Consider the following 27,506-nt stretch of genomic DNA (forward strand, 5'->3'; position numbering starts at 1 on the left):
CGTTCGGGGAAGTTGTTTTGCAGGTGACGAGAACGGAGGAGGGTGCTGAATGGGGATTTAGCGTAGCATCTTGGGTGAGTGAGCTGTGCGAGGGCGATGGTGAGAAGAGAAGAAAAGATGACGAGAAGAAGGGAGTCTCAATGATGGAGTCCCCTGTCACTTGCCATCTGCTCTGAGGTTGGACGGCATGGGATCAATGTAAAAGCAACGTTGAGAAAGCTGCTATTTTTCAGAGTACATGTATGTAAAAAGAAGCAGCTCGGGAGAACTGAGCTCTATCGCCGAGCTACTGGACAAAGCGGGCTGCAAGCTTCCGGCGCCCTGCCCCTCTGCCGATCTTCCATCTTCAGGCGGCCCCCCCAGCCTAAGCACCTAACTGTTTAGGGCCCCCAGGCACCTAAAATGGCCCCTCCCACGCCCTACCTCGACACTACTGGCCTCTACGCGAGCCACCCGATAATCCCACCCAACCTTGCTACCTCGTCTTTTTCTGCTTTTCTGCTTCCCCTCTCGGCGGGGCTTCTGCATCTTGCAACGCCACTTTTCCCGCCCATGACGGCTTCAATTCGCTGCCGGCCAGCTCTCCACTCTTGGTGGTCCCATCGAGAAGCCCAGCTTGCAGGCCCGTGAGAAAAGTCCCCGGGCTAATTGGGCCTAGCAAAGCTTGTTCTGCAAACGGCTCGCTCACACATGCCTGCTTTAGTCACAAGCGATGGGCCGTCGAGACATGGGAGAGCTAGGGCCGTATCATGCTATGCATACTATGTATACATGTACGAGGAGGTATATCAGCTCTCAGCTAATTGTACGAGGCTTGGAATATAAGTATGCATGTGTAGGTATATGCCCAACCGCCCTCCCCCCTCCTCTTCTGTTTCTCTTTTCCCGATTGCGATAGCTACGAATACAGGTACCGGACATCTAAGTTCCAGGTGCAGCTTGCTTGATCTCTTCTTCCCATCCATTGTCTCTCAGCAACGGGCTTCAAGATGCAGTCCAAGCTCCTCCTCGCAACCCTCTCGGCCGCTGCCGTTGCTCCGGCCGCAGCTGAGCAAGTCCTCGGCGTCTACATCTTCCATCGACACGGAGACCGTACATCCAAGGCCTGGAACCCCGTCGGCTTGACCCCCTTGGGAGCCCAGCAGGTGGCCAGCTCTGCCGACTTCTACCGCAACCGCTACATCACCAGCAATGCCGACCTGCGCATTGCCAGCATCAGCGCCGACCAGGCTGTCCTGTCCCAGCTCGCCGTCACGGCCCCCGTCGACAATGTGCTGCAGAACTCGGCCAATGTCTTCGTCCAGGGCCTGTATCCTCCGTCCAAGAGCGCCGGATCCCAGAAGCTTGCCAACGGCACTACCGTCGAGGCTCCTCTGGGCGGATACCAGTACATCCCGGTCAACACCGTCTCCACATCTGCCAGCTCGGCCAATTCCGAGGCAAACGCCTGGCTCCAGGGCAGCAGCGGTTGCAGTGATGCTGTTGTTAGCTCAAACAGCTACTTCCTGACCCCCGAGTATCTCAGTACCTTTAACGACACTAAGGACTTTTACCAGAACCTGCTGCCCGTCATCAACACCACTTTCAACACCACCACTGCCACCTTCAAGAACGGCTACTCAAGTATGTATTCATGCTCTGTTTTCACAATATGATGTTCTAGTTGACTAACAATTGTCCTCTATCTAGTCTTTGATTACATCAATGTTGCCACAATCCACAATGCCTCCATTCCCTCTGACAACCTCCTCACTAAATCTACCCTCTCCAACCTCTATGATTTGGCTTCTACCCACGAGTGGAACCTCGCCTACAACAGCAGCGAGCCCGTCCGTGCCATTGCTGGATCCGTCCTTGCTGGTCAGATCATGACTGCTCTCCAGGGCATCGTCGACGGCAAGTCCGTGCCTCGCTTTAACATCCAGTTCGGAGCCTACGGTGCCTTCATGGCCTTCTTCGGCCTCGCCCAGCTGCCCGCTGCCTCCAATGACTTCTACGGCATTTGCAACTACGCCTCCTCCATGGTCATCGAGCTTGTCGCCCCCAGCGCCTCCCAGACCACGGCCGACGACCTCACTGTCCGCTTCCTCTGGTCCAACGGCACTGCTGCCGCCAACGGCCTCAAGACCTACCCCCTGTTTGGCCAGAAGGAGACCACCCTCAGCTGGAACGATTTCAAGACCGGCATGGACAAGTTCGCCATTGCTGATACCCAGGACTGGTGCAAGACCTGCGGCAACACCGATGGAAGCTGCGCCGCCAACACGACCGCTTCCAACACCCCCTCTACTCAGTCTTCCGGCAACAGCAACATTAGCAAGCCCGTCGCCGGTGTCATTGGTGCCCTCGTTACCCTGGGAGTCATTCTCGGCCTCGAGGCCCTCGTTATGCTGCTTGGTGGTCTGCGCCTTGTTAAGAAGTCGACTCTGGCTCGAGGTGCTCCTGCTGGCGATGCTGCTGTCAAGGCATAAATTTGATGAAGATTACTTTTGGTCGTACATAGTATGTGTAGCTTTGGTAGGGATGGATGGATAGGATAACGTCATATACCCAAATAAGAAGATATGAAATTTTTACCAGTTTCGCTCATGTTTACGCACGTTCCAAATGATCTTCACAGTCGGTGATTGCGTTAAATCGGTAAGAGTGAGTGTTCACATGTAATTGGATTACTATTTCCCATCCTCGGCATCGTATTAAAAGTCCTTCCACACCCCTCTCCTTCCATTAACCGTACGTAATAAACAGCTTGATCAATTAGTATTAATAAAAAGCAATACAATCCCATACACCAGCATAGCACCATTGCTTTTTGGTATCATTCAGACATAATTCCCATAATAATCCCGTAAAAGAAAAACCCCGGATGTGCGAATACTGCTCAGTCTCACCACAGTAATGGTTCTCATTGCTCACACGCGCTTAAACAAAGCAACGAAATACAACGACACGCATGGGCGCAAATGTCATCATCGCAAGCCAGTCAAAGCCAGCAAATCATTGCGATGATAAAACGCTCGACAGCGCTTACCAAATACATCTATATCACCCAAATGTCAGTGATTAGAACTTCAGAATGCTAAGGGAACTCTTCCGGAGAATAAGGGAGGGAGACATACACATGGGGATGCTGATGACGCATACGACGACCTGAACGATGGAAATGGCTACCAGGGTGTGTTTGATGCCGCCAGTGATGAGCCAGTCGTATGCAAAAAAGGTCAGGATGAAGCTAAAGATGTTCTTGAAAATGATCATCAGAGTGAAGCCTTCGATGGTGAGATCTCCTATACGGGTTGTTAGCATATAATGCGAGGTACAAGCAGCTTATTATGGGGGACATCTTACTATACGCGTCGACGATGTACAAGGAGCTTGCGACGGCACCAATCACCATGCCAGCGACCTCAAAGCCGAAGAAGACGAGTGGTACAATGTAGCTAAACTCGCCAGAAATGACACTGCCGGCTGTCAATGCGAACCCAAACAAGCCGATGCCACCGACGATGAGCATGGGGATGACGAGCAGGATGCGGAACTCGGGCTCATAGACACCGTGGTTTTTCCTGGTGAGGTACTTGACGCTGGAGTCAGCGAGGAGGCCAGAGATGGCAAAGCCGCAGAGGGCGCCGACGAAGGCACCTGTGTAGGCGTAGCCGGCCTTGACCTCTCCCCAGAAGTAGGGCGGTCCGATGAAGATGGCGGCAACGAGAACACCAATGAAGATGGTCCACCCAATCATGGTTCCCTGGATCAGACAACCCCAGATAAAGGCAGGGTTAAAGATGAGAGGGAACGGCCGGAGCAGCAGCACCCAGTAACGTTCATCTGTCTTGGCACCATCGAACAGGGACAGAGATTCGACGAATGACTTCTTGGGAGTCCTGGCATTCCCGATGGGCTGGAGCGCTCTCGAAGTAGGGAAGAGGACGAAGCCTGTGCTTTGCTTCGGTAGCTCTTCCTCATCAGAGGGCGGATTGCTGATTGTTGCAATGCGCGGCTGGAGCTTGATCTCCTCCTCGCCCTCGGCGTTGGTGTCTGTGTTGAGCTTGGTGTCTCTGCGATACGCCGTCTCCGGGCAGAGCAAGAAGACTGCGGGAAGCGTGGCAGCCATGAAGATGGAGACGAAATAGAAAGTCCACTTCCAGCCCAAAGCATCTGTGATCTTTCCGACCACGATTGGGGTGAAGAAGGCGCCGCCAAAGATGGCCAGGTTGGTAAACGCCATGCGCACTCCTCGCTGGTGGACAAAGTACATGTCGCCAACGGCTGCATTGAGCAGGCTTTCATACGGAGCGGTTCCGACGCCCTGAAGAACACGAGCACCGAGCAGGCTGCCGTAGTTTGTCCCCGTGGACCCGGCCCAAGCACTCGAGGCGATGATGATGAGGATGCCGAGGAGGAAGAGGTGGCGCTTGCCCCAGACGCGACCAGAGGGGACGAAGAAGATGGCAGCGGCGCCGGCGCCGAGGAGAAAGTAGCCCGTCAGGAGGGCGACCTTGGTGAAGGTCTTTGAGAAGAGTTGGGAGAGAGTGACGGTGTTTGCGGCCAGGATGGGGCCCAGCGACGTGGCGAGGACGCCGGCCCAGCAGAGGGTAAAGGTGACGAGGTCGCGCTTCCATAGGGGCCAGTTGAGAGGATCGTTGGGGTCGTCCGAAGGCTGGGGGACCTGTTGCGCAAGAGTGTCAGTGGCTGGTACTGCTACTTATCTCGATCTTGAGGCTTGATCTGGAAGACGCACGAGGATGATGGGCGTCTTGCCGCTGGTGTCGCATTTCAACCTGACCGTGTCCTGCTCCGACGCTGTCTGGGGCTGAGAAGAGTCATCGTAGAAATGTGTTGTGCCTGGATATCGGAGAGGAAGCCATTGTCAGTTCGCCATTGGTCAAGAACAAGAAGAACGTATCAAGTAATGCGCACATCTTGCGACCGCGCCAAGACTTGTGTTACAGGTATATCCATCACGGGCTTCGTCTCCTTACCTGGAACCTTTTCCCCCGAGCTTGGCTCGAGGATACCAAACGCCATCTTGACTTCTAGTCGCGCGCTTCACCTTTGCAGAAGAGAGAGACCGAGGAGAGAGAGTTACAGCTGCTACAGGCAAGTGGTGATGGGAAACGGCGCAACAAGCGGCCACAGCTTGGTCATTGGCCCAACACCTGCAGCAATCTAGGAAATTTCAAAGGTCGTGGGGTTACGCAGCTTGGAGAAAGCCGTCGAGCTGAGAGTGGACAAAAAACACGAATACGGCGGGCGGTGGGCTGTTTTTGGCCGGAGCAGGGGATTCAGCCGCGGGTCGGGGTCTTGTTGATCTCCAGGCTCCATCCCGCCTATAACGCATGGGCTTATAGCGCCTGGCCCTGCTGGAATCGGATCGGCATGTCAGAGTGGAGGTGAGAAAAGCTGGAGAAGGGCCGCCAGGGGGGATGTGCCTGAAGTGGATCGCGTCTGATTCGTGCGTGGCTTCAAGGTTCAGGATGTAAGATGTGTAAAGCAACCTATGTCAAGGCTCATATTGAAGTTATTATACATCTATCGGAAATTATATGATACTATGTGCAGCTTCTAGTGCAGTATTCCTTTCTCAAGTCACAAGATTCCAAACTAAGACATGAAATTGATGAGTACTACAAGTACTAGGTATGCATTAGTGTACCGAATATTTGGTCAATATCCTTTTGCTGACTGATGCTTGTTCGGCAGTTCGACGACAATGTCTCACTAGTCTCGCCACCGCTCCGAAACCTCATCTCATCACCCCCTTTTGGAGATCAGCCCATCCTATTATCCGAACCTCTATCTATTAATTATTCATACATCAGCCTTGGTCCATGCAGCTTCCATTTACTGCCCTCCAAGATAACCCCTGAGCACAAAACGAAGAAACTCATTCATCTCAAAGCATCATGATTTTGGCACATCCTTGTCCTCCAATGTGCTATTATTATCAAGTCGACAAGTGGTGTACTGGAGCTCAATGGCCTCTTTGCACCCAATCAGTCACGAATAGCAATGCAAATCACAGAAAGAGAACTGTAACGTTGCCCAGACAGATGCCAAAACAGCCACAGCTAATCCCCCCTACCAAAACGCCCACTTCTTCTTCTTCACATCTACTTCGACCAAAGATTCGTGAAACGCATCCTCATCGGTGACGCCTCTCATGGTATTATTCGAAGACCCAATATGATCCATGTGAGAAATCATTCCAAAGGCTGGCCGAAGCATGTCCTCAAACACATTTTCGCTCGCAAGCTGGTCTGTATCCCACGTGGTCTTGTCGCCATACTCCAAATTGACATTTTGATCAAAGTGGTGGCCAAGATGAGAAGAGGTTAGGCTTGCCTCAAAGTATTTGTGCGGCAAAGCACTGTTCAACGAGGTTGTGGGGCAGGCAAAAACTCGAACGGCCCCTGCACGCCTTTTGCCGCCCACCAAGCTCTCTTCCATTGAGTAAGTCATTGTGACTGTGAGCACACTGGAATCTCGCTTCTTTCCGTGGTGGTATCGTGCAACTCGCCGCATGACGATGGCCTCAAGTTCCCGGGTGCCATTGTAGTCTGGATACTTGATTGTCACATCGCCCCTATGATCAACCCTGCAAAAACGGAATCTGTTAGCTTTACTTCTCATCATCACACAAGAAATCAATCTCCCCAATGTCTCACAAGATGTCCATTTCCTCAATGAGAGATTCGATGTAACATTTTAATGGATACTCGGGCTCCAAAGCCTGGGACCGGACTGCACGCGCCTTCATATCCCAAGCTCGCTGGGGGCAGTGAAGGTGGATTGCAAATACTTCGTGCCGTGGGCCCCGGACTCGATATTGGAGTTTGTCGGCATTCAATTCAATGATGATGGCCTCCTCGCCTCTAGGCCCGAAATAGGTGCAGTGGAAATCATACCACGTTTCCTTCTCAAACAGATGCCACGGCGTTTCCCCCGGCGGCATAATGCTCACCAGCATGTTGGCATCACCTTCTGAGGTAGATAACATAGGTGAGAAGCCAATACGGTCTTGTCGGAAATTCTCGCCATTTAAAAGGTCAACAACCTCCTTTACCGCAAACGCCGGGCCAGAGCCAGTGTGATTTACATGGCTCGGTCCCATATGCTTTATATATATGCGCCCAAACACAACCTCCAAGGAGACATAGCCTGAAGTGAGCTCAAGGATTTGCGACATTTTTCTAAGCTGAGTCTTCGCGTCCCGCAATATATCGCTCTTCTCTAGTGGGACATGGCTACCCTTCTCGTACTCCTCAAGTTTCGGTTCCTTTGAGCTTTCAACCACTTTGGCAGACGACGCAACTGATGCTTTTGAGGAAATTTGGTGGGGCCGGCTGGTGCTTCCACTCGAGATGGGAAATTGGGGTGGCCGTTTTGATGGAGCATTGGATAGCTTGGCAGCATCAGCATACCGTAATGGCTGCTTAGCCTGCTTCTTTGGGGATTTGGAAGTTCCTCCAAGCGCCGGGAAGTCAGCTTCGAACTAAAAAGATATCTTTGTCAGTATACCTCAATAATCTTTGTATTATGGGCTTACCTGTGCATTAGCTCTCGGTCCCGTAGGCGTGGAAGAATTCCAGCGTGCGCTTTGACTTCCAGTGGCTGGTTCTTGATCGGCATCCGAACCAATTCTTCCAGGTGAGCGAGCGCTTTTAGACAATTTGGCAATACCGCGACCTCCCCTCTGATTCATTGTTTGGAAGAATTCTCTTGGTCTTTCCTCTGCCAAGCCAAACTCGACTAGATCACCAGCGTGATTATCCGTGGCATCACTCTCCTGAGTGTCCGGGAATTCAACCAGATCGCCGGTATAATTACCAATCTGATTATCCTGAGCTTCATCGGGAACACTCATCAGAATATGCTTCTGAGCATCTATTAACCCACACCGGGGCAGACCACCGGTAAGAAACCTCACCAGATCATGCTCCTGAGCTTCAAGGGGGTTGTTTTCAGTCACGGTAGTGGACTTTTCGGCCTCAGTTCTCAAGGTTTCGTAATTCTGAAGAGAGGGGTAGTCTGATACATCATCAAGCACGTTCAAACTGCCTGATCTGGGAGGCGGCTGCTGAACCGGCGATTCATCCTCCAGCCATATAAGGTCATCGGAACGTTCAAACAGTTCAAGTCGGATGATGTCCTCATTTACTTCTTGAAGATCCGCGATTGTACTACGAACCACACCGCCAGCCGGTCCATTTTCACACGCAGCCTCCTCGTCTGCCTCATTGAGGGAGATGAGAAGGTCTCCTTGACTGTAGTCAGACGTTGCAAACAGAGATTGAACTTTGCTTCTTGGTTCTTCTTTCTGGGTTGATACAGAGCCTCCTGCTATTGAGGGCTCTAATGCGTGGGGAAACTCTGTCTCGGTAGTGGCCAGTCGCTGGGTAGACTGTACAATTGTATCCGCCCCATGCAATGTGGGAGACAGTCGAGCCGACGATGGTGGCGGCTGGCAGGCGAAAAGCTTCTGGTCATCGTGTAGTTCTTGACTCGGTGCAAGCCCTTGATCATTGTTGACAAGTGCGGAATAAGATAACTTCATGTTGTCGTCTGCCACCAAGTTGCTAGTGACATTTTGATTGTTTCTCATAGGTCCGCAAAGGCTATCGATCCCCTTTGTCTTAGTTGGCGACGTATCCCTTTGACCCGTCGCATATTTCCAGTCATGCAACACTTGAACTTTGGCGTTCTTTGGCTTGGAAGGCAGAAGGTAACCCTTGAAGGCACTGAATATCTGCTCTGCTTCGTGCTGACGTGTATCTTTCAACGGATAAACAGTATCATCAGTAATCCAACGACCACTTCTCTCTCGGATGTGAGTCCTGATGACAACCGCATTTGCGAGATATTTATACTCTTCAGCGATATCCAAGCTGCCGGACTGAACAGCAAAGGTTGCATGGACGAGCCCAACATGAGACATCCACCTATACGTGAGTTTGGTAGCCGCTGATCCTTCGAGTAGAATCAGATGTGACGCTACTTTCGGTTTACTTGCCTGTCGTGCGTTAGACATTAGAACTCGTCACGGTCGTGGTAGGGGGGCATAAGGTACATACTAATAGATTCAAGATCGCTTGGAGCCTTCGAACCGCCCTATCGACTAATTCCATCGACTCCCAGGACCCGATATAAATTAGGTCCTCCCTCAGATTGTGTGACATCTCACAGTTTGTATAAAACGCAAAGTCAGCGATGCTGGTGGGTGCAGTCTCGGATTTGGAGACACGAGAAAATATGGATAAAAGCGTCTCAGTCGAAACTCCGGTAGAATTCTGAAGCCCTCTCCAGACTGTCTTGAAAGGAATCTTGGCCATGATTTCAGGAAATCTGTAGTGGTCAAAATCTGGATACATGTCGCTTCCAATGGAATTATAGACCATCCATGGAATTATGAGAGGTTCATCTGTTTCTCTTGAGACAACATCTGGGTGGAATGTGCCCTCGTGCACATCGATATCCTCCACTACGTTAAATTTGAGCGGCTGAACTTCCTTCTTTAGGAGTTTGTGCATGAGATTTTGGATAACGTCAGAGACTTGGTTCTGGTACTCAGTCGCGGTGATGCATTTGAACCAAGGTGTCTCTGGCTCGTACAATATTTCGAGAAGTTTATCCTTGAAGAGTTAGCCTGATGCCAACTTTGTCAATATGAGGCAGTACATACCTGACAGGCTGACTGGGCTGACTCGATAATACGCTTAACACCTAGTGGGAGCAGTGGGGGATTGCATGTGATGTAGAATTCTGCAACTCCATACGATCCAGACGTCGGATTCGACACTGCTAATGAGGCTATGGCCGCAGACATCGCTGATGCATCCGCATCGGAACCACAGCTCCCGCAAGACATCGTGAAGAAAGAACCCCAAGGAACAAGAAACAATAGGAATCACCGAGATTAAAACCAACAGGCTATACTTCCTAATCAGTCATCATATCTCGCAGAATGCCCACACAAGCGGGGTGCTATTTGAATAGAGAGATCGAAAGGGCAGAGTCATAAATGCGCCTCTACTCAGAAAGAAATCACAACACGGGAATTGCCAACATACCTAATATTCACTCCACATTGGGGGTAAAATATAATCCTCTCACCGCAGCTGAGGTCAAGCAGGCACCAAGGCAACCCGGAAAATGTCTGACGTCCTTTTCAAAATGCAGTAGAACGACAGGAAACAGAAGCACAAACACTCCAAACAGCGTCTACACAATACCCGGTATTTTCAGTCGGCTTGAATAGCGCGCAAACGAAGCACGACAAAAAAGAACCTCAGAAGGCAAGTCCAAGTTCCCAGGGCATCCCCGCAGTGTCCTTGTGGAGGCTGTGGGCAGAGACTCTGCTCGTGTTGCTGAAGAAAGAGAAGGAAAGGAGGGAGAAGAGAAGAATAGAAAAGAAGAGGAGTAGGATAGGTAGATAAATAAATAAACAGAGCTTGAGAAATCTTAGGGCTGCGCATAAAGTAGGACAGCATCTGCCAGGTGGGTGACAGCTGCGAGGGCAAGTGCAGCAGGCACGTGAACTCTGACCGCTTTGCATGCGAGTGAATGACCATGCTGTTGATAAATAAACTGGATGAATATTATTTTATCTAGAAAAAGGCTGATGATAGAGTAGATACTGTGAATAAGAGAGGGTACCTTTGTAGAGTATTGTTAACGCAGCTTTGTTGGAAGCAACTAATATACCTTGCTTGTTTGATCCTCATTTCCTCAATGCCAAAACGAACACATAGGACTTTACCTGTAGACTGAGACAACAGACAAAACGCCATCAATTCACTGCAATATCCGAGGAGAGGAACAATAAGATCGTAAGCCAAATCCGTAATATATGCTTTCATATTCCTTATTTTTTTTTCCATTCTCTTAATACACACTGGCTCCTTATTTATCTATATATGTTTATGTGGTGTACTATATCTCTCCCACAGTCAAAGCGCGCAATCTTATTCTCTTCCAGCTTCATATAGCTCTGTTTAAAAGCCAAAGCATGACAACAGATGTAAACGCAAGCATAAGAGATTATACCGCTTAAAATTTCTTTTCTTTCTTTTCTTTTTCTTTGTGGAAATGCATCCAACGCCAAGTGCATCACGAAAGCAAAGGCTTCCCAGCATGCAAATACAGAGGAAGGGGGGTGAAAACAAGAGTATGGGGTGGGAGAAAACTATCATATCCTGTCCAAAGCCAACTGACCGCTCTCTCTATGTGATTAACAGAAACGAATGTAGAAAAAAACACAGGTGTAACGGAAGGGGAGAAGGGCAAGAAGTACTAAAAGCAATAAGCAAAAAAAAAAGAGAGGGTTAGGGAGAGAAGGCAAGGGAGAGAGAGAAAGTGGTATCATTATTTAAAGTCGCTGTAGCCGCACATGGATGTTGTGAAGTGGCAAGTAGAACAACGCAAATCAGAAAAAAAAAGGCATGAGCATAGAGTCCCCCGTAAGAATGCACCGACAGTTTCGATAAAAAACGCAACGTGATTCCAACGCCAAATGGTAAAGGAAAATCCAGATGGAAAATATGGCCGTGATAAAGGAGAGAACAGGAGAGACAGGAGAGACAGAGTGCGTGGCACAAGGCAGTGATGCCATTCAACCTCACTCAGCCCCTTGGACGTTTGCCTTGACGTTTAGAGCCCATCTCAGCTTGTTTAGCGTCTCCCTGGACTCTTCCAATATTCTCTGCTGCTCGGCTTCTGTCTTGCGGGCGTTCTCCTTAATGTCCTTGAGGTTTTCCTCCTGCGCCTTCTTGTACTCCTCAAACAAGCGTGCAATGTCTTCTTTTTCGCGCCTCAGCTTCTGGATGTTGCTGTCTTGCTGCTCGCACAAGTCTCGCAGTGTCTGGATCTTATCGTCGTCCGACTTGCGCTCGTCAACGATGGTGGTGATCTCGGTCTTGATTGTCGCTATGGCCTTGTTGACCTCGTCGCCCTGGTCGCGCCAATGGGAGGATATGGCGTTGTATCGGCCTTCCATCAGCTGCGCATAGCTTGTCGCGTCGTCGGCCTGCCTTTTGGCATCGCGCTTGGCATTTTCCATTTCGTCCCTCCAGTTGCGCTCCAGTTCCTGGGCCGCCACTGCCTTCTTCTTCTCTGTATCGACCGTTGCCAGGAGGGTTTCGACCTGACGTTCTTTTCTTGCCAGCAGCGTCTTAGTGACGTTTGCTTCCAGCAGTCGGCCTTCGTATTCGCTGATCATGCGCTCCATCTTGTCCTCGACCAGCTTGGCCGCCTGTTTGGCTTCTTCCGCGCGCAACTTCTCAATCTTGATCTCGCGCTTCAGGGCGTCATTGTCGCTGACGAGTTTGTTGATGACTCGCCCCGTCTTTCCTAGACCGGCCTTGCCAATCGTCGAATCCCATTGCGCACTGTCCTCCTTGTCCAGATCTCCGTCCAAGGCGCCGTTCTCTTCTGGGGGTGCTGGGGTTATGACCCTCACCACCGGGCCGATGGCATCGCTGAAGGGCTCAGGCTCCTCAGCGACGGTGCTCTCGAGATTGGGTTTCGGCGATGGCGCTTCCTCGATGGTCCCGTTGGACGCCACAGTAGACAGGCCGCTGGCCTTGCTGGTGACACTGCTGGAGAGGCCGCTGGCGTGGTTGCTCTCGGGGCCCGTCTCGGAATCCTCGAAACTGGGCACGCTGCGGATCGTGGCCGTCCTGCCCAGGGCCTGTTTGGAGACGGAGGCAGCGCGACTCGGCATGGCGTTGACGGTGCCGGCAGAAGCTGGTGTTAAGGTTCTCGTGCCGGGTGAATCATCTAGCGAGGGGCGGGCGGGATTGGATGCTGCGAGGGGCGATTCGCATCAGCGGTCAGTCAATCAATCACTCGATCCCGTCCAGATAGCAGAAATGAATTCGGGGGGCGTTTGTTGGTGATGGTTGTGGTTTTGTGCAGGGCAGTGCAAGTGTACAAGTACGAGCCGGTACGGAATAGGTAAGCAGTCTGGTGTCCAAAATAAGGTACTGAGTGTCATGTGTGTGTAATATGTACTGTATAATTAAGAGGTGGAGCACTCGCTCGTTTTCGCGTAAATGAGCAGCAATGCGTCAACGCGCAGCCGTCACTTATTAAAAAACCGGAGCCACGGGAAAGGCGAGAGTGTGGCGATCTAAGGGGAGGGAAACAAAGGAAAATCCGCTGTAATACCTGTGCCCTGGAGTGAATCTTGGTGGATGCTAAAAAACTGCTTGTGAAGGCGGCGAAGGGCCATGTCTGCAGCTTCACTTCACTTCACTTCACTCTTGTACTCTCTCATCCACCGACTGTCTCATACAAGTTAATGATGGAAATGGCCGTGTTTCGTTTATGCTGCAAGCACCAATGAAACCGCCAGCCCGATCCGCTGCCTCGGTCTTCAAGTCAGCAGCAGTGCCCCGTGCTGTGAGTGAGCCAGGGGACTCCCGTTTTCCAGGGAGGACAGGGTAGATGAGATTGGTGATGTAAGATGAGCCGAGCTGAGCTGAAGCTGGGGATGCGATATTCGATCACGATCAGAACAGAAACAAAGGATGTTTGAAAACAAGTAAAAAGAAAGAAAGAGGAAAACAGAATAGAAATAGAAGAGATACGAGCAAAAACAAATAAAACTTCACCACGTCATGCCACAAAGGGCGGCTCTATTAGTGCTTGGACACGTACCGACATACCTACCTGCATCTCACTAAACAAGGGGAAGCCGACCCAACCGCACCGAAAAACGGCATTCAAGGGAGTCAACACAACGCACCACCACCGCCTACCAATCACAAGGAAGCAAAGAAAAAAGCAAAAAATAAAAAATAAAAAAAAACAATTGACCCCTCTTCTTTGTTTTGCCGGACTGTCTTTTGTGTCTCGCCTGTTGTGTCTCTGCCGCTTCATGTCTCTCTCTAATCAGCTTGCAACAAGGATCAAAACTGCAGGGGACACGCCGCGCCATGCCATGCGATGCTTACCTGTTAAAGGCTTCACGTGTCGCGTGCATTGTGTGGTGCAGTGCATTGTTTGCTTAGAGATGCTGCAGGTCTTTAAAGGATGCATGTGATGGGCTGGCCAGGCAACGAGGCCGTGCGTCGAGAAGTAACTCCAATGAAACATCGCCGACGCCGTTATTCATCATTGGCGCCTCACACGGTATGATGTAACTACTGTATACGACACCTTGTACTGTAGCCTCAAATATACGGGGTAATCAATAACACCTAATTCACCGTCCAACACCGTCGTCCTTCTCCCTGCATTGCCAATGTCGCCCGGTCTGTTGACGCCTCTGCTAGCGAGAAATAAGCTGCAGGGTACCCCATTCATTTGTTGACGAGCTATTGGGACAAATCTCGCTTCTCAGGCGGTATGGAAAGTAAACCCCGGGTAGATGAGGCACAGAGCCGGAAACAAAGGAAGAGAAAGGAATTGGTATTTCATCTCAAGGTACACATTCTCACAGGTCACAGTGAATACTTACAAGGTAGGTAGGAAGTCAAGTAGTGAATAATAATCTTCCTGTATAATAATGGTATTTTCCAATTGCTACCAGGTATTTATTTTGCCCGCCAAATCCTTCATCTGCCGGCTGTAAATCTCATACAAAATTTATCCTCGCCCCTTCTTCCAATACACTGGGCAGTTCCGTGTAAGCCATCCCTATACACATCTCTTATATCCCGGATATCCCGCGCCATCTTTCCTCATGTTCGCGTGGCGGCCAACAAACGCCTGCCTTGTGCCGCGTTTCACACAAATTCTACGCCGCTATTACGACTGTAAAGTCCCTGTCCCGCAGTCTCTATTTTTGCCCAATCATGATCTGGCCATGCATTCTGTGATGATTCCCTTCCAAATTCTGAATTGATGCCTTGTGCAGCTCCTCAAGCTGCCGAGGTCCCTCATCTTCCAAGCTGTTCGATATTCCATCTAACCCCTCTCTTAGCACATTCTGCAAGGAGGTGCGGATCCATCTTCTATGTAGTGATGGCAGTTCCTGCCGGTACTGGTGCCGGACTACCGTTGCCTTGGCCATTTGTTGCATTTTCTAGGAATAGCGGTCGATATTTGGTGAGATATTTGCCTGCCATGGTCCTAGCATCTTCGTCTGTCCAAGCTGTTAGCTATGCATGTCTTCATCTTTGATAGACGTGTGCTCCAAAGGGGCAAGAAAGAAAGGGAAACGACATACAGTCTGTCCATATATCTTGGACTGTGTCCAGAGCGGCCTCTTTGATGGGAGGTCGCATAATCACCAAGTATAGCAAACTTGTCAACGCCAGCTGCGTCACGCTTGGGTCCCGGCACATGTGCTTCACACGGGAAAGAATCGCCCGGTTCAATTCGGGAATCTCGCTCAAAAACCGCGTCAGCACCTTGTCCTGTGGGTGCAGATAAGGGAGAAAGCCGTCAATGAGCCGTAGCGTGCACTTCTCGTAGTACAGTGGATGATCGCCTCCAGCCTTTTGCTGCACCTTGTCGTTGTACCACTCCTCGCAAAGCCATGATACCGCGACGTCGATGTGTTTTCGGAAGTCTTCCATGATGTAGTTGTAAAGTATTTCTCGGATGCTGTTGTTGAGGGATGGCGGCCGGCTAGACTCGTCTGCCTCGGCCTTGACCGATATCTCTTCAAGCCCAGCTGATGACCGCGTTGCTAGGCGTGTCAAAATAGTCATCCAAGAGTCTCTGCTCTCGGAGCTTGCCGCAAGACGGCTGAATCCGGCCTTTTGTTTCTTCGTTCCTGGTTCGTCTAGGGACTTCATCATGTCCAGCACTCTCGTCACCGTGCCATTGCCCGCGTTGAGAGCCATCTCTGGTGTCAACTGCTGCGGTTGGGGAAGGCTGAAAGATCTCAGCCCCAACGTGTCATCCAGGCTTATTATGGGTTCGGCCACCGCCGGTGCCGGGGCGCTATCCAGCTTGTTCAGGATCTGCTCCGTATCTTCTGCTTGGTAAAAGTCCGGTTCATAATCATCCTCGTCCTCCTCAACACCCAGGGGCGCAGTGTTTGGATTCAACTCCGCGGGAGGGCTATTGTTCAGCGTCTCCAGCCGGCCGCGAACACCATCTACAGCCTTTGCGAGGACCTGGGCATCCAACCTAGACAGGGTATTCACGGCAATTCTGGCTACGAGGCTGGGGGGAACCTGAGAGACGTCGAAGAACTTGAGTCCATCGTTGCCAATAAGGGTGAAGACATCAGCCAGGCTATGGGGGCCTGGACCCAAGGGGGGGATCTGGATCTGGGAAGCCTCAATCCGCGGGCGCTTGGCATCATATCCATCTTGGGGCCTGGGCTCCAGAGGTCTTTTCCGGCCAGCACTGTCGAAGAGCTCGGCTACCATACGCATTGTGCCCTCCACATGCTGCTGTATTCTGGGCACGATGGGGTTGTGGGGGTCTCGCTTACTCAGGTGAATCAATAGCAGCCGTGCCGTCTTTTCCATGGACTTGATCATCACCTTGGTTTTGGGGGTCAATGGCGAGTTGGCGGCTTGTAGAGGGTTGAAGTTGAGCAATGCATTGAGGATTCGACTCGACATGGCAGGACGAGTCCGCACCATGATGGACAAGCAATTCAGAGTCGCATCTACAAGAAGACCATCGCTAAGCTGGGTGAGTATGGGCTATCCTTCAATGGCCAGATTATCAGATCAAAGTTGGAACTTACTTGTTCCCCTGTAAAATACTCAACATGCGGTCCAACAGCCCACTCGCCTCTGCCTCGAGAGTTCTAGGATCGAGCGTCTGGTGGTTGGGCGGGACTTTGTCTAGAGAGACGTCCAATCCGCCGCCATACTAGAAGAGATTATTTGTTAAGAAGTCTACTTTTTGTTTGAAACAAGCCGTCGTATATATCTTACCCTGTGTTCGGCGCCCGAAGCAACGCTTTGCGCCAGCACCACTCGCTGAGCAAACTTGATGCAGCATATCCTCACAGTGGGAGGGACATTATCCCACAGCTGCAAGATCTTTTGCTTGATACTCACCATCCTCTCCCACGTCACCGTGTCGTAGCTGTTGTTGATGCTGCGATGGGTGGCAAAGTCAGTTCATGATACGTTCTTTACATGGGAAGAGAAGCCACCGACATCCACCTCATGGCCAGCGGGTAGATGCTCGCTGCCGTTTGTATCACATTCCTTAGGACCTGCGCATCGACCTCGTTCTCAATCAGCGACTCCAGCGTCGTCAACACATATGGCTGCATCGTCTCCTTCTCGGAATTGGGCAGCGCCGGCGTGGCAAATGCCTCGGCCAGGAAATCCGTGACCCATCGTCGCAGCTCTATCGGCGCCTTGGGCCCAATGATGGGCAGGATGCCTCTGACCACGCTTGGATAGTACTTGACGTCTCCCAAGACCAGCTTGCGGGCATCGTTGAGCTGGCGGATCTGGTCTGGCACTGACAGAGCCGACGAGGTAGCCATGACGTCGAGCTGGCGGCTATGGCAGGCAGACAGATGGCGGAATCTCTCAATGCGTGGGACGAGCGATAGGCACGAGCGAAGCGGACGACATCAGACGGGGGAAACGTGCGGGAGAAGGATGCAGATGCAGATGCAGATGCAGCTGCAGCATTTGATGTCGCGCGACAAGCAGGCTAGGCTACTGGAATAGTATCAATCTCTTTCTTCTAGTCGATCGTCATGCCCTGTGCCAATCTCCCACGCCAGCCACCACAGATCCGAAGCTCGTGACACGCAGTCGCAGCAATCGCGCCCGTCAGAATGGCGCCGCCGAGGTTGTCGTTTGTCGTTTGTCGCTTGTCGCTGTCGAGGTGCTGGGCGAGCCGTTTCTTGGCGAATCGCAGGCAATGCAGATGGCGGATTGCTTTGCCTGGGGGAGCTGCCAAAAGGTTTTGGCGACGGGAACGTGACGCGGGTCCAAGGTGGCAGATCCCTGTCAGAGAAGTGGTCGCTAGCAAGAACTTTTTGGCCTGGGCCCGTAATCTGGTTGCTCTTTCGAGGTACCGGCTCGGGAGACTTGCTGCTAACAGCAGTGCCTGGGATGCACGGCAGATGCTGTTTAGCCGGAGAAGCGCCGCCAAGGTCTGTCCGGTGCTCATCCCACTCTGCGGCGCATGATACGATGCATCTTTAGCCTTGGACAAGAGCTTTGCTGCATCTTGCTGCGGAACACATAGCACAGCTCTCCACGCAAAGCAATGGCGTACGTCTCCCATTTACAAGATTCGCCACGTTGCGAATTGCAGCCGCCCAATTAACAGAGATTGATTCCAGGTCCCATACCACCTACTACGATCGGCGACTGCGGCAAGGCCCAGCTCTTGTCCGAGCGAGACGGCCATATCTCTTCAAGAATGCTCTGACCGGCCTTGGTCTCTTTGCGCTCGTTGGAGGAGTTTGTAAGCTCATGACTATCTATCCCCGGTTTCGCCCGACCACGGCCACTGACGCTGTCTTTCTCTTCTCTTTATAGACTGGTATACCATCAATGCCGTTGGACAAGACGACTTTGAGGATGTCAAGGTTCCGGATGCGCCTCGACAGCCGTCCAAGGCGAAATAAATATCCATGTATTCATGAAAGAAAACTGTTTACGACAACGAGATGGGGCGCCTAGGTGTTGCAAATTACAATCCGTCAGCTAAATTCGCTGTGTACTATTACTTTTTAGAACTTTTGGAAATGGGCTTTGTTAATTCATGGCCGTTTGCCTCTCCTATACATCACACATCGCAAGCATTCGCAGCCAAGTGTTAACAAAAATACTCTGTTGCCTCGAATATGTAAGAAAGAGTACGAAAAACAAACCGCCATTTCTGTACAATGAAAGACTTCCCATCTGCCATGCAAAGACAATTCCGTTGCCGCCCGTGTCAACCTCCTGAAACCTGGGCATGATAAACGCCGTCGAAGCTTTATTACCAATGTAACCATCCTTGAACTCTCCAGACCAAAAACACGCATACAGACATAGACAAGAGAAGATGAAAAACTAAAACAAAAGGCCGCACTTCCTTTTTACAAAGAGCCGACAACAAGCCCTGATCTTGGGTATCATTAGTGTCCGAACGCAGAAATCCTCATACCACAGCCCCTTCTATGTAGGCTGCTTTCCTGAACAATGTGCAATCCTCAAATGAAAGAGCATACATCTCTCAAGCCGCTGCCGCTTTCGATCCGCGACCAAGTCCTGAGATGCCGCCTAATTGTTTCATTTGGTGGGATGCAGGGTTCAAGATATTCCGCGTTATTTCAGGCGACTCGGATAGCCGTGCAGAAAGAGCAGGCGATCGCACTGCTCCTGGGCCATCGAGAGCTGCCTTGAGATCAGTCGAAGCGGGAAGCGCATTTTGGGGTGTTCGACCAGCAGAGACGGGGACAGCAGGCTCGGGGCGAGCTTCCGCCGAAGCTGGATGATGCTGGTAGAGTTTATGTGCTGAGTGATTCGGGTTCGCCCAAGGTGTGTTTTTGACAAACTGCTCTCCCGCTGGATCAAGACGAGTCAGATGTGGTGGTTGGTATTCATCACGGATCTGACTTATCGAGGGCTTGTGCCGCAGGCGTCGAGTTCGCTGATGGCATGTCAGCAAATGTGAAATGATTCTAAGCAAAGGCCGGCTGTATAAAAAATTTCAGACTCACTTCCATGGCGGCCAAGTCAGCTTCCAGCTCTGATGTAGATGCCCCTTGCAACTCTGGTCCGGCTGGGAAGCCTTCGTACTTGGCGAGGCCAGCGAGAGTCGATACCTCGGTGTTGTAGGCAATGGCATTCCTGACGCGCTGCGAGGGATCCTTTGGGAACAACAGGCCATAGTCTGGCAAGCTGTGCGCACTCCGCCGAGCACTCTGCACATCGTACCATTGCCTGTTGAGAGCCTCCAGAGCATGCTCTCGCTTCTCTCGAATAGCCTGAAAGTATTGGCCCCATATCTGAGCCCTCTGTGCTACTGCACGCCGCTCAAGGGCCTTGAGTCGATATTCGTGCTCGGTATTGATAGCTTGCAGCTTCTGTTCGAGTCGATCATCAAGGCACTGCTTCATGTTGAGGTATTCAGGATGCGTTGGCTCTGGGGCATGCAGCGACTGCTCTTCTTCCTCGAGTCTCTGTAACCTATCCTTGTAAAGACTGCCAAAGTGTGAGCAGAGTGCCGTCAAATCAAGGGAAACAGGTAGGCTTACCGATCTCTAAAGATGCCAAACATTTCCTCTATCTGGGTCCAGTCTCGATAGGCAGCTTGCTTCTTTTCCACTGGTTTGTTTTTCCCTCATATTAGCATGCGTGTGCTACACTCGACAGATCTCGGGGAAGCTTACGTTCTTCAAAATTTCTCGCCGCAGCGTCAGTCTCTTCATCAACTTCGGGTTCTGCCTCGTCTTCTTCGGGGTGATCGGCCTCGGCCTCGGCCTCTTCCTCTATCGTGGGGTCTTGCTGCTCGTCACGAGCTTCAGCTCGAGATTCGCTGTCGGCATCTGAGACAACCGTCTTCCGTTTGGAGCCGGTGCGTTTGGTCTTCCTTGCCACCTCTGGAAGCTCGTCTTCTGCTGGCGTGTCTTGGTTCGTGGCAGACGCCTCGTCGTCGTCGCCGGGGGACCCGCGTCCGCTTGGAAGGTTCGCAGCCGGTGTCGCGTCATCTTCGGCAGCTGCAGGAGGATCGTTGCCATCCCCGTTGGCAGCAGAGATTGATCCGGTGCGTTTCCTCGCCGGCTGCTCTGGGTCTAATTGGTGTTCGGCGGCGGCAGATCGCTTCCGCTTCCGCTCTTGTGAATCGCTCCGGGCAGCTTCATCTGCCTTCAAAGCTGCCGCCATGGCCTTTGCCGGCGATTCGTTGTCATCAATGTCGTCTTCGTCTTCGTCTTCATCGTCGCCTTCGTCAATGTGGCTGTCATCGCCCGAGGCAGAGTCATCGTCGCCGCTGGCTAGCGCCATGCGGAGCTTGCTCGGAGTATGCTCCAAAGCGTCTCCGTCATTGAACCGCCCAATTCCAACGTCACGATGTCTCTGTATCTGTGGAGTGTCGTAGAGTCTCAGGGTTTCGGCTTCGGTGTCGTTGGCCTCAGAGTTGACGTCTGACGCTGCGTCGGAAAGGGCGCTGTCAGAGTCTGATCCGCCGTTGTCGGTGGCCCGGGCGCCGTCAGGCCCGAGGCTCAGATTGTCTCTGTCGAGATGCATGTGCTCAATTTCTTCGTCGTTGGCATCCTTATCGTCGACCTCGCTGAGAGGGCTGGAGATGTTGCTGTCCTCGAGATCGCCGCCCGTGGCCACGGGGGGGAACGCAGCCGACGCCGAGGCCGTCGCTGCCATTGTGTTGCCGGTAGCGCAGAGCGAGACTCTTGAGCAGACTGCTGATGCGAATCGGCAGTCGAGACAAGGGCGGCTTCAGCTCTGTCGGTCGACAGTCGGGTCAGAGGACCGGGCGCGGACACAAGCCAAGGTCGGCTTGCGAAGAGTTTGAGCGGGCGCTGGGGTGGGATCGGGGCCGGCGAGCGGGTGAAGGGCAAAGCGACGTGATGGAGATCCGCTGGCCAAGCTGAAGCTCAGGCAGTGTCTGGACGGTCTTTTTGTCTCCGTGACGGGGTCGTGGCAGAGAGGCCGGAACGGGCTGGGAGGGGAGAGGAAGAAGACAAGGTGCCGCTTCGCGCATCTACACAGTAGGTATCGGCTGTGACCTTACAGAGCGCTGCACCAGCCGCCTGCACAAGCCCCAACAGGCGAGCCAGGCCCTGGAGCAAAAGCCAGCAGAAGCCCGGGCGGTGAATCCTGGCGTGGCAGAAACGCGGTCATCTGCGGGCCTTCGGGCCAGCGAGGCCAATGACGCATTATTCCGCTGAAAGCCCGGCGGCGGGACCCAAAATTTTTAGAGCTTGCTCTGAACTTTTCTGTCGCTTCCAGTGGCTCCGTCGCAGTTTGGCGAAGCGCTTGTCCAAAGTCTCTTTTGTCGAAGCCTCTCGCTGCAGAAACGACTGAAAAAAAATGGCCAAAACGTGAGATTCTCTGCAATTGGGCGTTTTCGATTGATCTTGCTGATTTCTTTTGTGCAGAAAAAATGCGCTGGCCGTGGCGTCCAAGGCCATTGACCCCACGCTCGATGCTCTGTTCGCATCCAGTGTAAGCAATCTTGTCCTTGTCTGTTTTTGTTTTGATCGGGGCAACAATTAACGTACTTGATAGGCTGGCCCTGTGACGGTTCCTTCCAAACCTCGAGTGGGAGCACCGCCGGTGAAGACAAGCTCAAGCACTGCCAAATCAACCGAAGAAGACGGCGATGACCAGGGCGATGATGAGGTGCTCTCTGAAATCAGCGAAGAGCTGGACTATGGCGACGACGACGAAGAAGAAGCAGGCGATGACAGTGCCGAGAACGAAGATGGCGAAGGCAGCAACGACGAAGATGTCATGTCGGTGACAATGGAAGTGGCTGAGACAGAAGAGAATTCCAACGACGTCGAACAAGCCAAGACGCAGCGTGACAGAAAGCGCAAGAGAAAGCAGGACAACGACGACCTTGAAGGAAGATATTTGGCCAAGCTTGCGGATGACGACGAGCCCGAACCCTCTGGCAAGCGCCTCAAGGGAGGTGAAGGAGACGCCCAGGATAGCGCCAAAGAGGGTGATGATGACGAGGCACCCGTTCACGAGTCTCTCACGCAAGAGAGCAAGCAGTCCGAGGTTGAAAAGGCTGCCCGGACAGTTTTCCTGGGCAATGTTGCCACAGAGGCCATCTCATCCAAGACGGCTAAGAAAGAGCTGATGAAACATCTCTCTTCCGTCCTCGACAAGGATGCCTCACCACCGCAAAAGATTGAGTCTCTGCGCTTCCGTTCCGTGGCTTTCTCTACCGGCTCAATGCCCAAACGAGCAGCATACATCACTAAAGCCTTGATGGATGCCACCACAAAATCCACAAACGCATATGCAGTCTTCTCAACCCCCGCGGCAGCTCGTAAAGTGGTTACGGAACTCAATGGAACTGAAATCCTTGGCCGTCACATTCGGGTCGACAGCGTGGCACACCCAAGCCCAATGAATCACCGCAACTGTGTATTTGTTGGAAACCTTGGCTTTGTCGACGATGAGACCGTTTTGAACAGGAAAGCCGACGGCGAGACGGTTGAGAAGAAGCGCAACAAGGTGCCTTCCGACATCGAAGAAGGCCTCTGGCGCACTTTTGGAACCCAGGGCAAGGTTGAGAATGTTCGCGTTGTGCGTGACTCAAAGACTAGAGTGGGCAAAGGCTTTGCATACGTGCAGTTTTATGTAAGTTGTCTGCTCTCGCCCGGTGACGAGATTCTCTCTTGGTTTCATGCGGCTGCCTTGAAGCCATTTTCCCTTTTTTATTTTTTTCCCCCCGTCCTTGTTGCTGACTGAGCTCTCCAGGACGCCAATGATGTAGAGGCAGCTCTTCTTCTCAACGGGAAAAAGTTTCCCCCCATGCTTCCCCGTGAACTCCGTGTAACGAGAGCAAAGGACCCGCGCAAGACGGCTCAGGCTGTAGAGCGGGCCAGGTCCAAGGCAGACACGGCCGATGGCGCTAGCCGCAGCACAAAGTACAAGCCCAAAGCAACTCCAGAGGAGCAGGCCGCCGCCGGACGAACCCGCAAACTGTTGGGTCGGTCTGCGGCTGCAAAACAGCGACATGCCGGCAGACGGTCGTTCCCATCAGCCGCAAAGGACGGTGAGACGGCGGATGGAATCAAGACTCCGGAGGCCATCATTTTCGAGGGCCGGAGAGCATCGTCCAAAGACGGGCTTCCCAAGGACCTCAAAATGGGCAAGAAAAATAAGAAGAAGGCGGGCAGGCCAATGAGACCGCAGAACCGCAGCGCTAAACGGGCTGCGGCGTGGAAGAAGAAGTGAAGAAGAGAAGAAAAAAAATAACTCGGGGTGAGCCAGAAGAGAAATCGACAAGGCAATGCAAGTCGAGGATCAAGGACCAAAGAAAATCCTCGGGGGCCGCCCTGCTTCCAGGTTGAGCAACGGCGTGAGTGAGTGATTCGCTGCGTTGCTTTGCTGGCCTGGGGGCTTGTAAGAGGCAGCGCTTTGGCATATGGTCCGAAGTATAATACGGGCTGTGTTTTCTGTGGAAATGCGAGCGGCTTACCTCATCACATGAGAGGGCAGGCGGGCCGTTTAGAAAGTGTACATATCAAAAGTCGTTTTTTTTTCTGCGTTTCCCCCTCTCTTTGGGCAGCCCTCTTTTAATTGCTGCTTGCTACCTGTTAGAAGGTACCACGTATTTTTTTTTTGGCTGCTATGTCAGTCATGGATGTCATAGCCACCACTGCAGGGCAGAGAGGAGAAAACTTATTGGCGTTGGGAAGAGGTGAAAATAGAAAATGCTACAGGGTACCCCCCCGAAGTACAAACGAAGTACAAAAATTGGAGTATCGGTGATGTGAACTAATGTAAACGATGTGAAGAGTCTTGTCCTGCTTTATTTTTGACTGCTTACCCAGTAGTAGCCAATTCACTGTGCATGGTAGAAGCTGAATGTCGCCTCGAGAAATAATATTAGCTAGCATCTGACTGTAGGAGTTGCACATAGGCTGTATTGCCACTTTGTCAAACGGATGCCACGTCATTGAGGCGGACTCGAAACGAAGCCCTGCATCCAATGACAAAACCTCAGTTGTCAGCATACATGCATATCCGGGTATCCAAGTATAGCAACAACTTGAGTCCATGGAACACGCACACGGGGTTTGTCTCCTCCATTTATCGATTTTTTACAAAATACTAACTACTAAACTATTAAGTGTCCCTCACTATATAGCCACTCCCAGGCCTCCTTGACAAAAAATCCGAATATATCATTATGTACAACGAAAGAGAACTTTGGTGGGATTAGAGGTATCAAGTTTTTTTCTTTTCGCATGCCTGCTCCCAAACGTACATTTCCAGCAAATAAGAAAAAAGAAAAAAACAAAAGCAAAAAACAAAAGAAAGGGAAGGATGTGGGAAAGCAAAAGAGGGGAATGATGGGGCGGTCTCATCTAATCAGACTCCAATACGACCTTTTTTTTTTTCTCTCAAGCCAAATACCTCCCAGCCAAATAACAAACAATCTCTCAGTTCGTTCAGTCATCACCAGCGGTCCGTGTTTATGATTTTGCTTCCAGTTCGTCAATGAACCGCATTCAGTATTCCATGGCGGTATCGAGGTCGGTAGAGTCGGCGGCAACCTCCTCGTAATCCCTCTCCAGAGCAGCAAGGTCCTCTCGAGCCTCAGAAAACTCGCCCTCTTCCATGCCCTCGCTGACATACCAGTGTACAAAGGCACGCTTGTTATGCATCAGATCGAATTTGTAGTCTAGTCGCGACCAGGCTTCGGCGATGGCGGTTGTGTTGGAGAGCATGGAAACGGAACGCTGCACGGGAGCAAGGCCGCCCTCTGAAGCGGAGACGGGGACAACCACGGGTTTCTGATAGTTGATTCCGAGCTTGAAGCCTGTAGGGCACCAGTCGACCATGTTGAAAGTGGCCTTGGCCTTGATGGCAGCGATTGCGACTGTACAGTCGCGCGTCACCACGTCGCCACGGTACAGCAGCGCAACGGCCATGTACTTGCCCTTCCGGGGATCGCAGACAACCATCTGGTTGTTGGGCTCGAAGCCTGGGCATGTGTCAATACCTTGGATGCGTAAGAAAGATATGGGGATGACTTACACTGCAAGGTCAGCTCATGAACCTTGAAGCTCTCATGAGAGCTCTTCTTTGCAGAAACAACAGGAGCGTAGCTAATCAGGGGGTAGTGGATACGTGGGTAAGGAACCAAGTTGGTCTGGAACTCGTTCAGATCGACATTGAGGGCGCCGTCAAATCGCAGAGACGAAGTGATGGAGCTGACAACCTGGGCGATGAGACGGTTGAGGTGGTCAAAAGAAGGACGAGGGATGTCGAGGTTTCTTCGGCAAATGTCATAGACTGCCTCGTTGTCCACTAGAAAGGTGCAGTCGGAATTCTCGATGGTGCTATGGGTGGACAGGACTGCATTGTACGGCTCGACGACGGAAGAGGATGTCTGGGGGGCAGGGTAGACGGCGAACTCGAGCTTGGTCTTTTTGCCATACTCAGCGGCAAGACGCTCGAGCATCAGAGCGCCAAAGCCGGATCCAGTGCCGCCCCCAAACGAGTGGAAGACGAGAAATCCCTGGAGAGAGTGACAGTTGTCTGCAGCGTCTCACGGTCAGCCTTGCATGTCGAACAAGACGACTCGCCAACACTCACCAGTAACACGGCGGATCTTGTTCATGACAGTATCGATCAACTCCTTTCCGACAGTATAGTGGCCGCGGGCATAGTTGTTGGCCGCATCCTCCTTTCCACTGATCAGCAACTCGGGATGGAAGAGCTGGCGATATTCGCCCGTGCGAATCTCGTCGATGGGAGACGGATCCAAGTCGACGAAGATGGACCGAGGCACGTGCTTGCCGCCGGCGGTCTCGGTGAAGAAGGTATCGTAGGAGCCTGGATCTTGGTCATCCTTGGCGTTGGGATCTTTGCGGCCGTCATGGCCGAGGCCGTGCTCAAGACAGTAGCTATGCGACGACGGAGATTAGCATCACAGAACTGAGGCGCTTATAAATCCTCGCGCAACAAGATGGAGGGGCTCACGAACAGCTCCCAAGCTGCGTTACCGAGCTGAACACCGGCCTGACCGAGGTGAAGATGCAGAATCTATATCAGTATCAAGTTAGCGATGCTTGTTGCAGAGAAAATTGCGTGGCGTGGTTGGGCGCAAGTGACGCATCGCGAGCGCAAATCCTCGGAAGTGGGATGATATCATAATGTGGACAAAAAAAAAAGAAAGAGGAAAAAACACTCGTGCGCGCAACAAAAGACTGACCTCGCCCCTCATTTTGGAAATATGTTTCGATAATCAGCACTTGATGGAAGAAAAGCTGCAAACAATGATATCCAGAACACTGGCAGGCAGGATCAGGCAAGAGGGAACCGGCCTGGGCAAAAGGATGTGGTGATGGCTTGCTGGTGGAGTTTTTATAAAGTATTTGGTGGGATTTTCTAGCGGGGGGTTCTGGATCATCACCAGCTGCCAGGGACTGCTTATGCCGGGCCTGACCAGAGGTACCTGCATGCACAGCCGTTTGGCGCTGGCAGACGAGGTCCAGCCTGTTCTGCGTCTGATAACACCGCTAAAATAGCGCACCGGAGAGAGAAGCTCGACGCCGCATGTAGAACCTCGTTCTATGGCCCAAAGCGGCGAGACATGGTGTAAGTGGCGGCCCCCCCATAATACCCAAATGCCCAGAAAAAGGCCAGGTGCGCCAGAAACCGGGTCGAGATGCTTGCTGACAATTGTCTCGGATATCAGGAGAGGAGCTCACTGCTGCAGGAATGCTGGAAACCTCTATCCGATCCATACCGAGGCGTAGGCATCGACATTCTCAGGGCCGTTTTGCTACTGCCTAGCTCTAGGTAACTACAATACAGATGCAGTCGAGATGTAGTGGGCCGTTTTTTTCTCTTCCGAGACTATCCACAGCGGCCCGTTTAAATGAGGTTCAGTCCATTACAGTGTTGATCCATCGGCCAGGC

The 27,506-nt window shown here is 51.9% G+C and overlaps 10 protein-coding genes across 10 annotated transcripts; 4 read left to right on the forward strand and 6 right to left on the reverse strand.

The window, feature by feature from the left end:
- Positions 1 to 898: 898 nt before the first annotated feature.
- Positions 899 to 2,589, forward strand: TRIVIDRAFT_80254 (uncharacterized protein; the record flags this gene model as incomplete). Its single annotated transcript, XM_014095554.1, has 2 exons — positions 899 to 1,623; positions 1,690 to 2,589. 2 exons carry the CDS (start codon positions 990 to 992, stop codon positions 2,469 to 2,471), a joined length of 1,416 nt encoding a protein of 471 aa, XP_013951029.1.
- A 59-nt stretch (positions 2,590 to 2,648) lies between these two features.
- TRIVIDRAFT_75084 (uncharacterized protein) lies at positions 2,649 to 5,174 on the reverse strand (the record flags this gene model as incomplete). The annotated part of the gene is made up of 5 exons (XM_014095555.1): positions 2,649 to 3,040; positions 3,120 to 3,287; positions 3,349 to 4,669; positions 4,742 to 4,845; positions 4,983 to 5,174. 5 exons carry the CDS (start codon positions 5,026 to 5,028, stop codon positions 2,970 to 2,972), a joined length of 1,710 nt encoding a protein of 569 aa, XP_013951030.1.
- Positions 5,175 to 6,081: 907 nt separating this feature from the next.
- TRIVIDRAFT_227684 (uncharacterized protein) lies at positions 6,082 to 9,826 on the reverse strand (the record flags this gene model as incomplete). Its single annotated transcript, XM_014095556.1, has 5 exons — positions 6,082 to 6,598; positions 6,669 to 7,495; positions 7,550 to 9,013; positions 9,075 to 9,632; positions 9,683 to 9,826. 5 exons carry the CDS (start codon positions 9,824 to 9,826, stop codon positions 6,082 to 6,084), a joined length of 3,510 nt encoding a protein of 1,169 aa, XP_013951031.1.
- Positions 9,827 to 11,617: 1,791 nt separating this feature from the next.
- On the reverse strand, positions 11,618 to 12,772 carry TRIVIDRAFT_40539 (uncharacterized protein; the record flags this gene model as incomplete). Its single annotated transcript, XM_014095557.1, has 1 exon — positions 11,618 to 12,772. A coding segment is annotated over one exon (1,155 nt), but the record flags the coding sequence as incomplete, so codon positions are not given.
- Positions 12,773 to 14,686: 1,914 nt separating this feature from the next.
- TRIVIDRAFT_195705 (uncharacterized protein) lies at positions 14,687 to 14,848 on the forward strand (the record flags this gene model as incomplete). The annotated part of the gene is made up of 1 exon (XM_014095558.1): positions 14,687 to 14,848. One exon carries the CDS (start codon positions 14,687 to 14,689, stop codon positions 14,846 to 14,848), a length of 162 nt encoding a protein of 53 aa, XP_013951033.1.
- A 109-nt stretch (positions 14,849 to 14,957) lies between these two features.
- TRIVIDRAFT_65418 (uncharacterized protein) lies at positions 14,958 to 17,413 on the reverse strand (the record flags this gene model as incomplete). Its single annotated transcript, XM_014095559.1, has 5 exons — positions 14,958 to 15,088; positions 15,173 to 16,590; positions 16,655 to 16,782; positions 16,848 to 17,013; positions 17,055 to 17,413. The coding sequence occupies 5 exons, from the start codon at positions 17,411 to 17,413 to the stop codon at positions 14,958 to 14,960; spliced, it is 2,202 nt and encodes a 733-aa protein (XP_013951034.1).
- Positions 17,414 to 18,233: 820 nt separating this feature from the next.
- Positions 18,234 to 18,514, forward strand: TRIVIDRAFT_162874 (uncharacterized protein; the record flags this gene model as incomplete). The annotated part of the gene is made up of 2 exons (XM_014095560.1): positions 18,234 to 18,351; positions 18,426 to 18,514. Coding segments are annotated over 2 exons (207 nt in total), but the record flags the coding sequence as incomplete, so codon positions are not given.
- A 1,074-nt stretch (positions 18,515 to 19,588) lies between these two features.
- Positions 19,589 to 21,254, reverse strand: TRIVIDRAFT_115418 (uncharacterized protein; the record flags this gene model as incomplete). Its single annotated transcript, XM_014095561.1, has 3 exons — positions 19,589 to 20,078; positions 20,132 to 20,201; positions 20,267 to 21,254. Coding segments are annotated over 3 exons (1,548 nt in total), but the record flags the coding sequence as incomplete, so codon positions are not given.
- Positions 21,255 to 22,001: 747 nt separating this feature from the next.
- TRIVIDRAFT_115017 (uncharacterized protein) lies at positions 22,002 to 23,798 on the forward strand (the record flags this gene model as incomplete). The annotated part of the gene is made up of 3 exons (XM_014095562.1): positions 22,002 to 22,058; positions 22,122 to 23,207; positions 23,328 to 23,798. Coding segments are annotated over 3 exons (1,614 nt in total), but the record flags the coding sequence as incomplete, so codon positions are not given.
- Positions 23,799 to 24,727: 929 nt separating this feature from the next.
- TRIVIDRAFT_80252 (uncharacterized protein) lies at positions 24,728 to 26,808 on the reverse strand (the record flags this gene model as incomplete). The annotated part of the gene is made up of 5 exons (XM_014095563.1): positions 24,728 to 25,563; positions 25,617 to 26,120; positions 26,178 to 26,488; positions 26,569 to 26,627; positions 26,797 to 26,808. The coding sequence occupies 5 exons, from the start codon at positions 26,806 to 26,808 to the stop codon at positions 25,088 to 25,090; spliced, it is 1,362 nt and encodes a 453-aa protein (XP_013951038.1).
- Positions 26,809 to 27,506: the final 698 nt, after the last annotated feature.

The sequence above is a fragment of the Trichoderma virens genome (genome assembly GCF_000170995.1).
Source record: "Trichoderma virens Gv29-8 chromosome Unknown TRIVIscaffold_90, whole genome shotgun sequence".
NCBI lineage: Eukaryota > Fungi > Ascomycota > Sordariomycetes > Hypocreales > Hypocreaceae > Trichoderma > Trichoderma virens.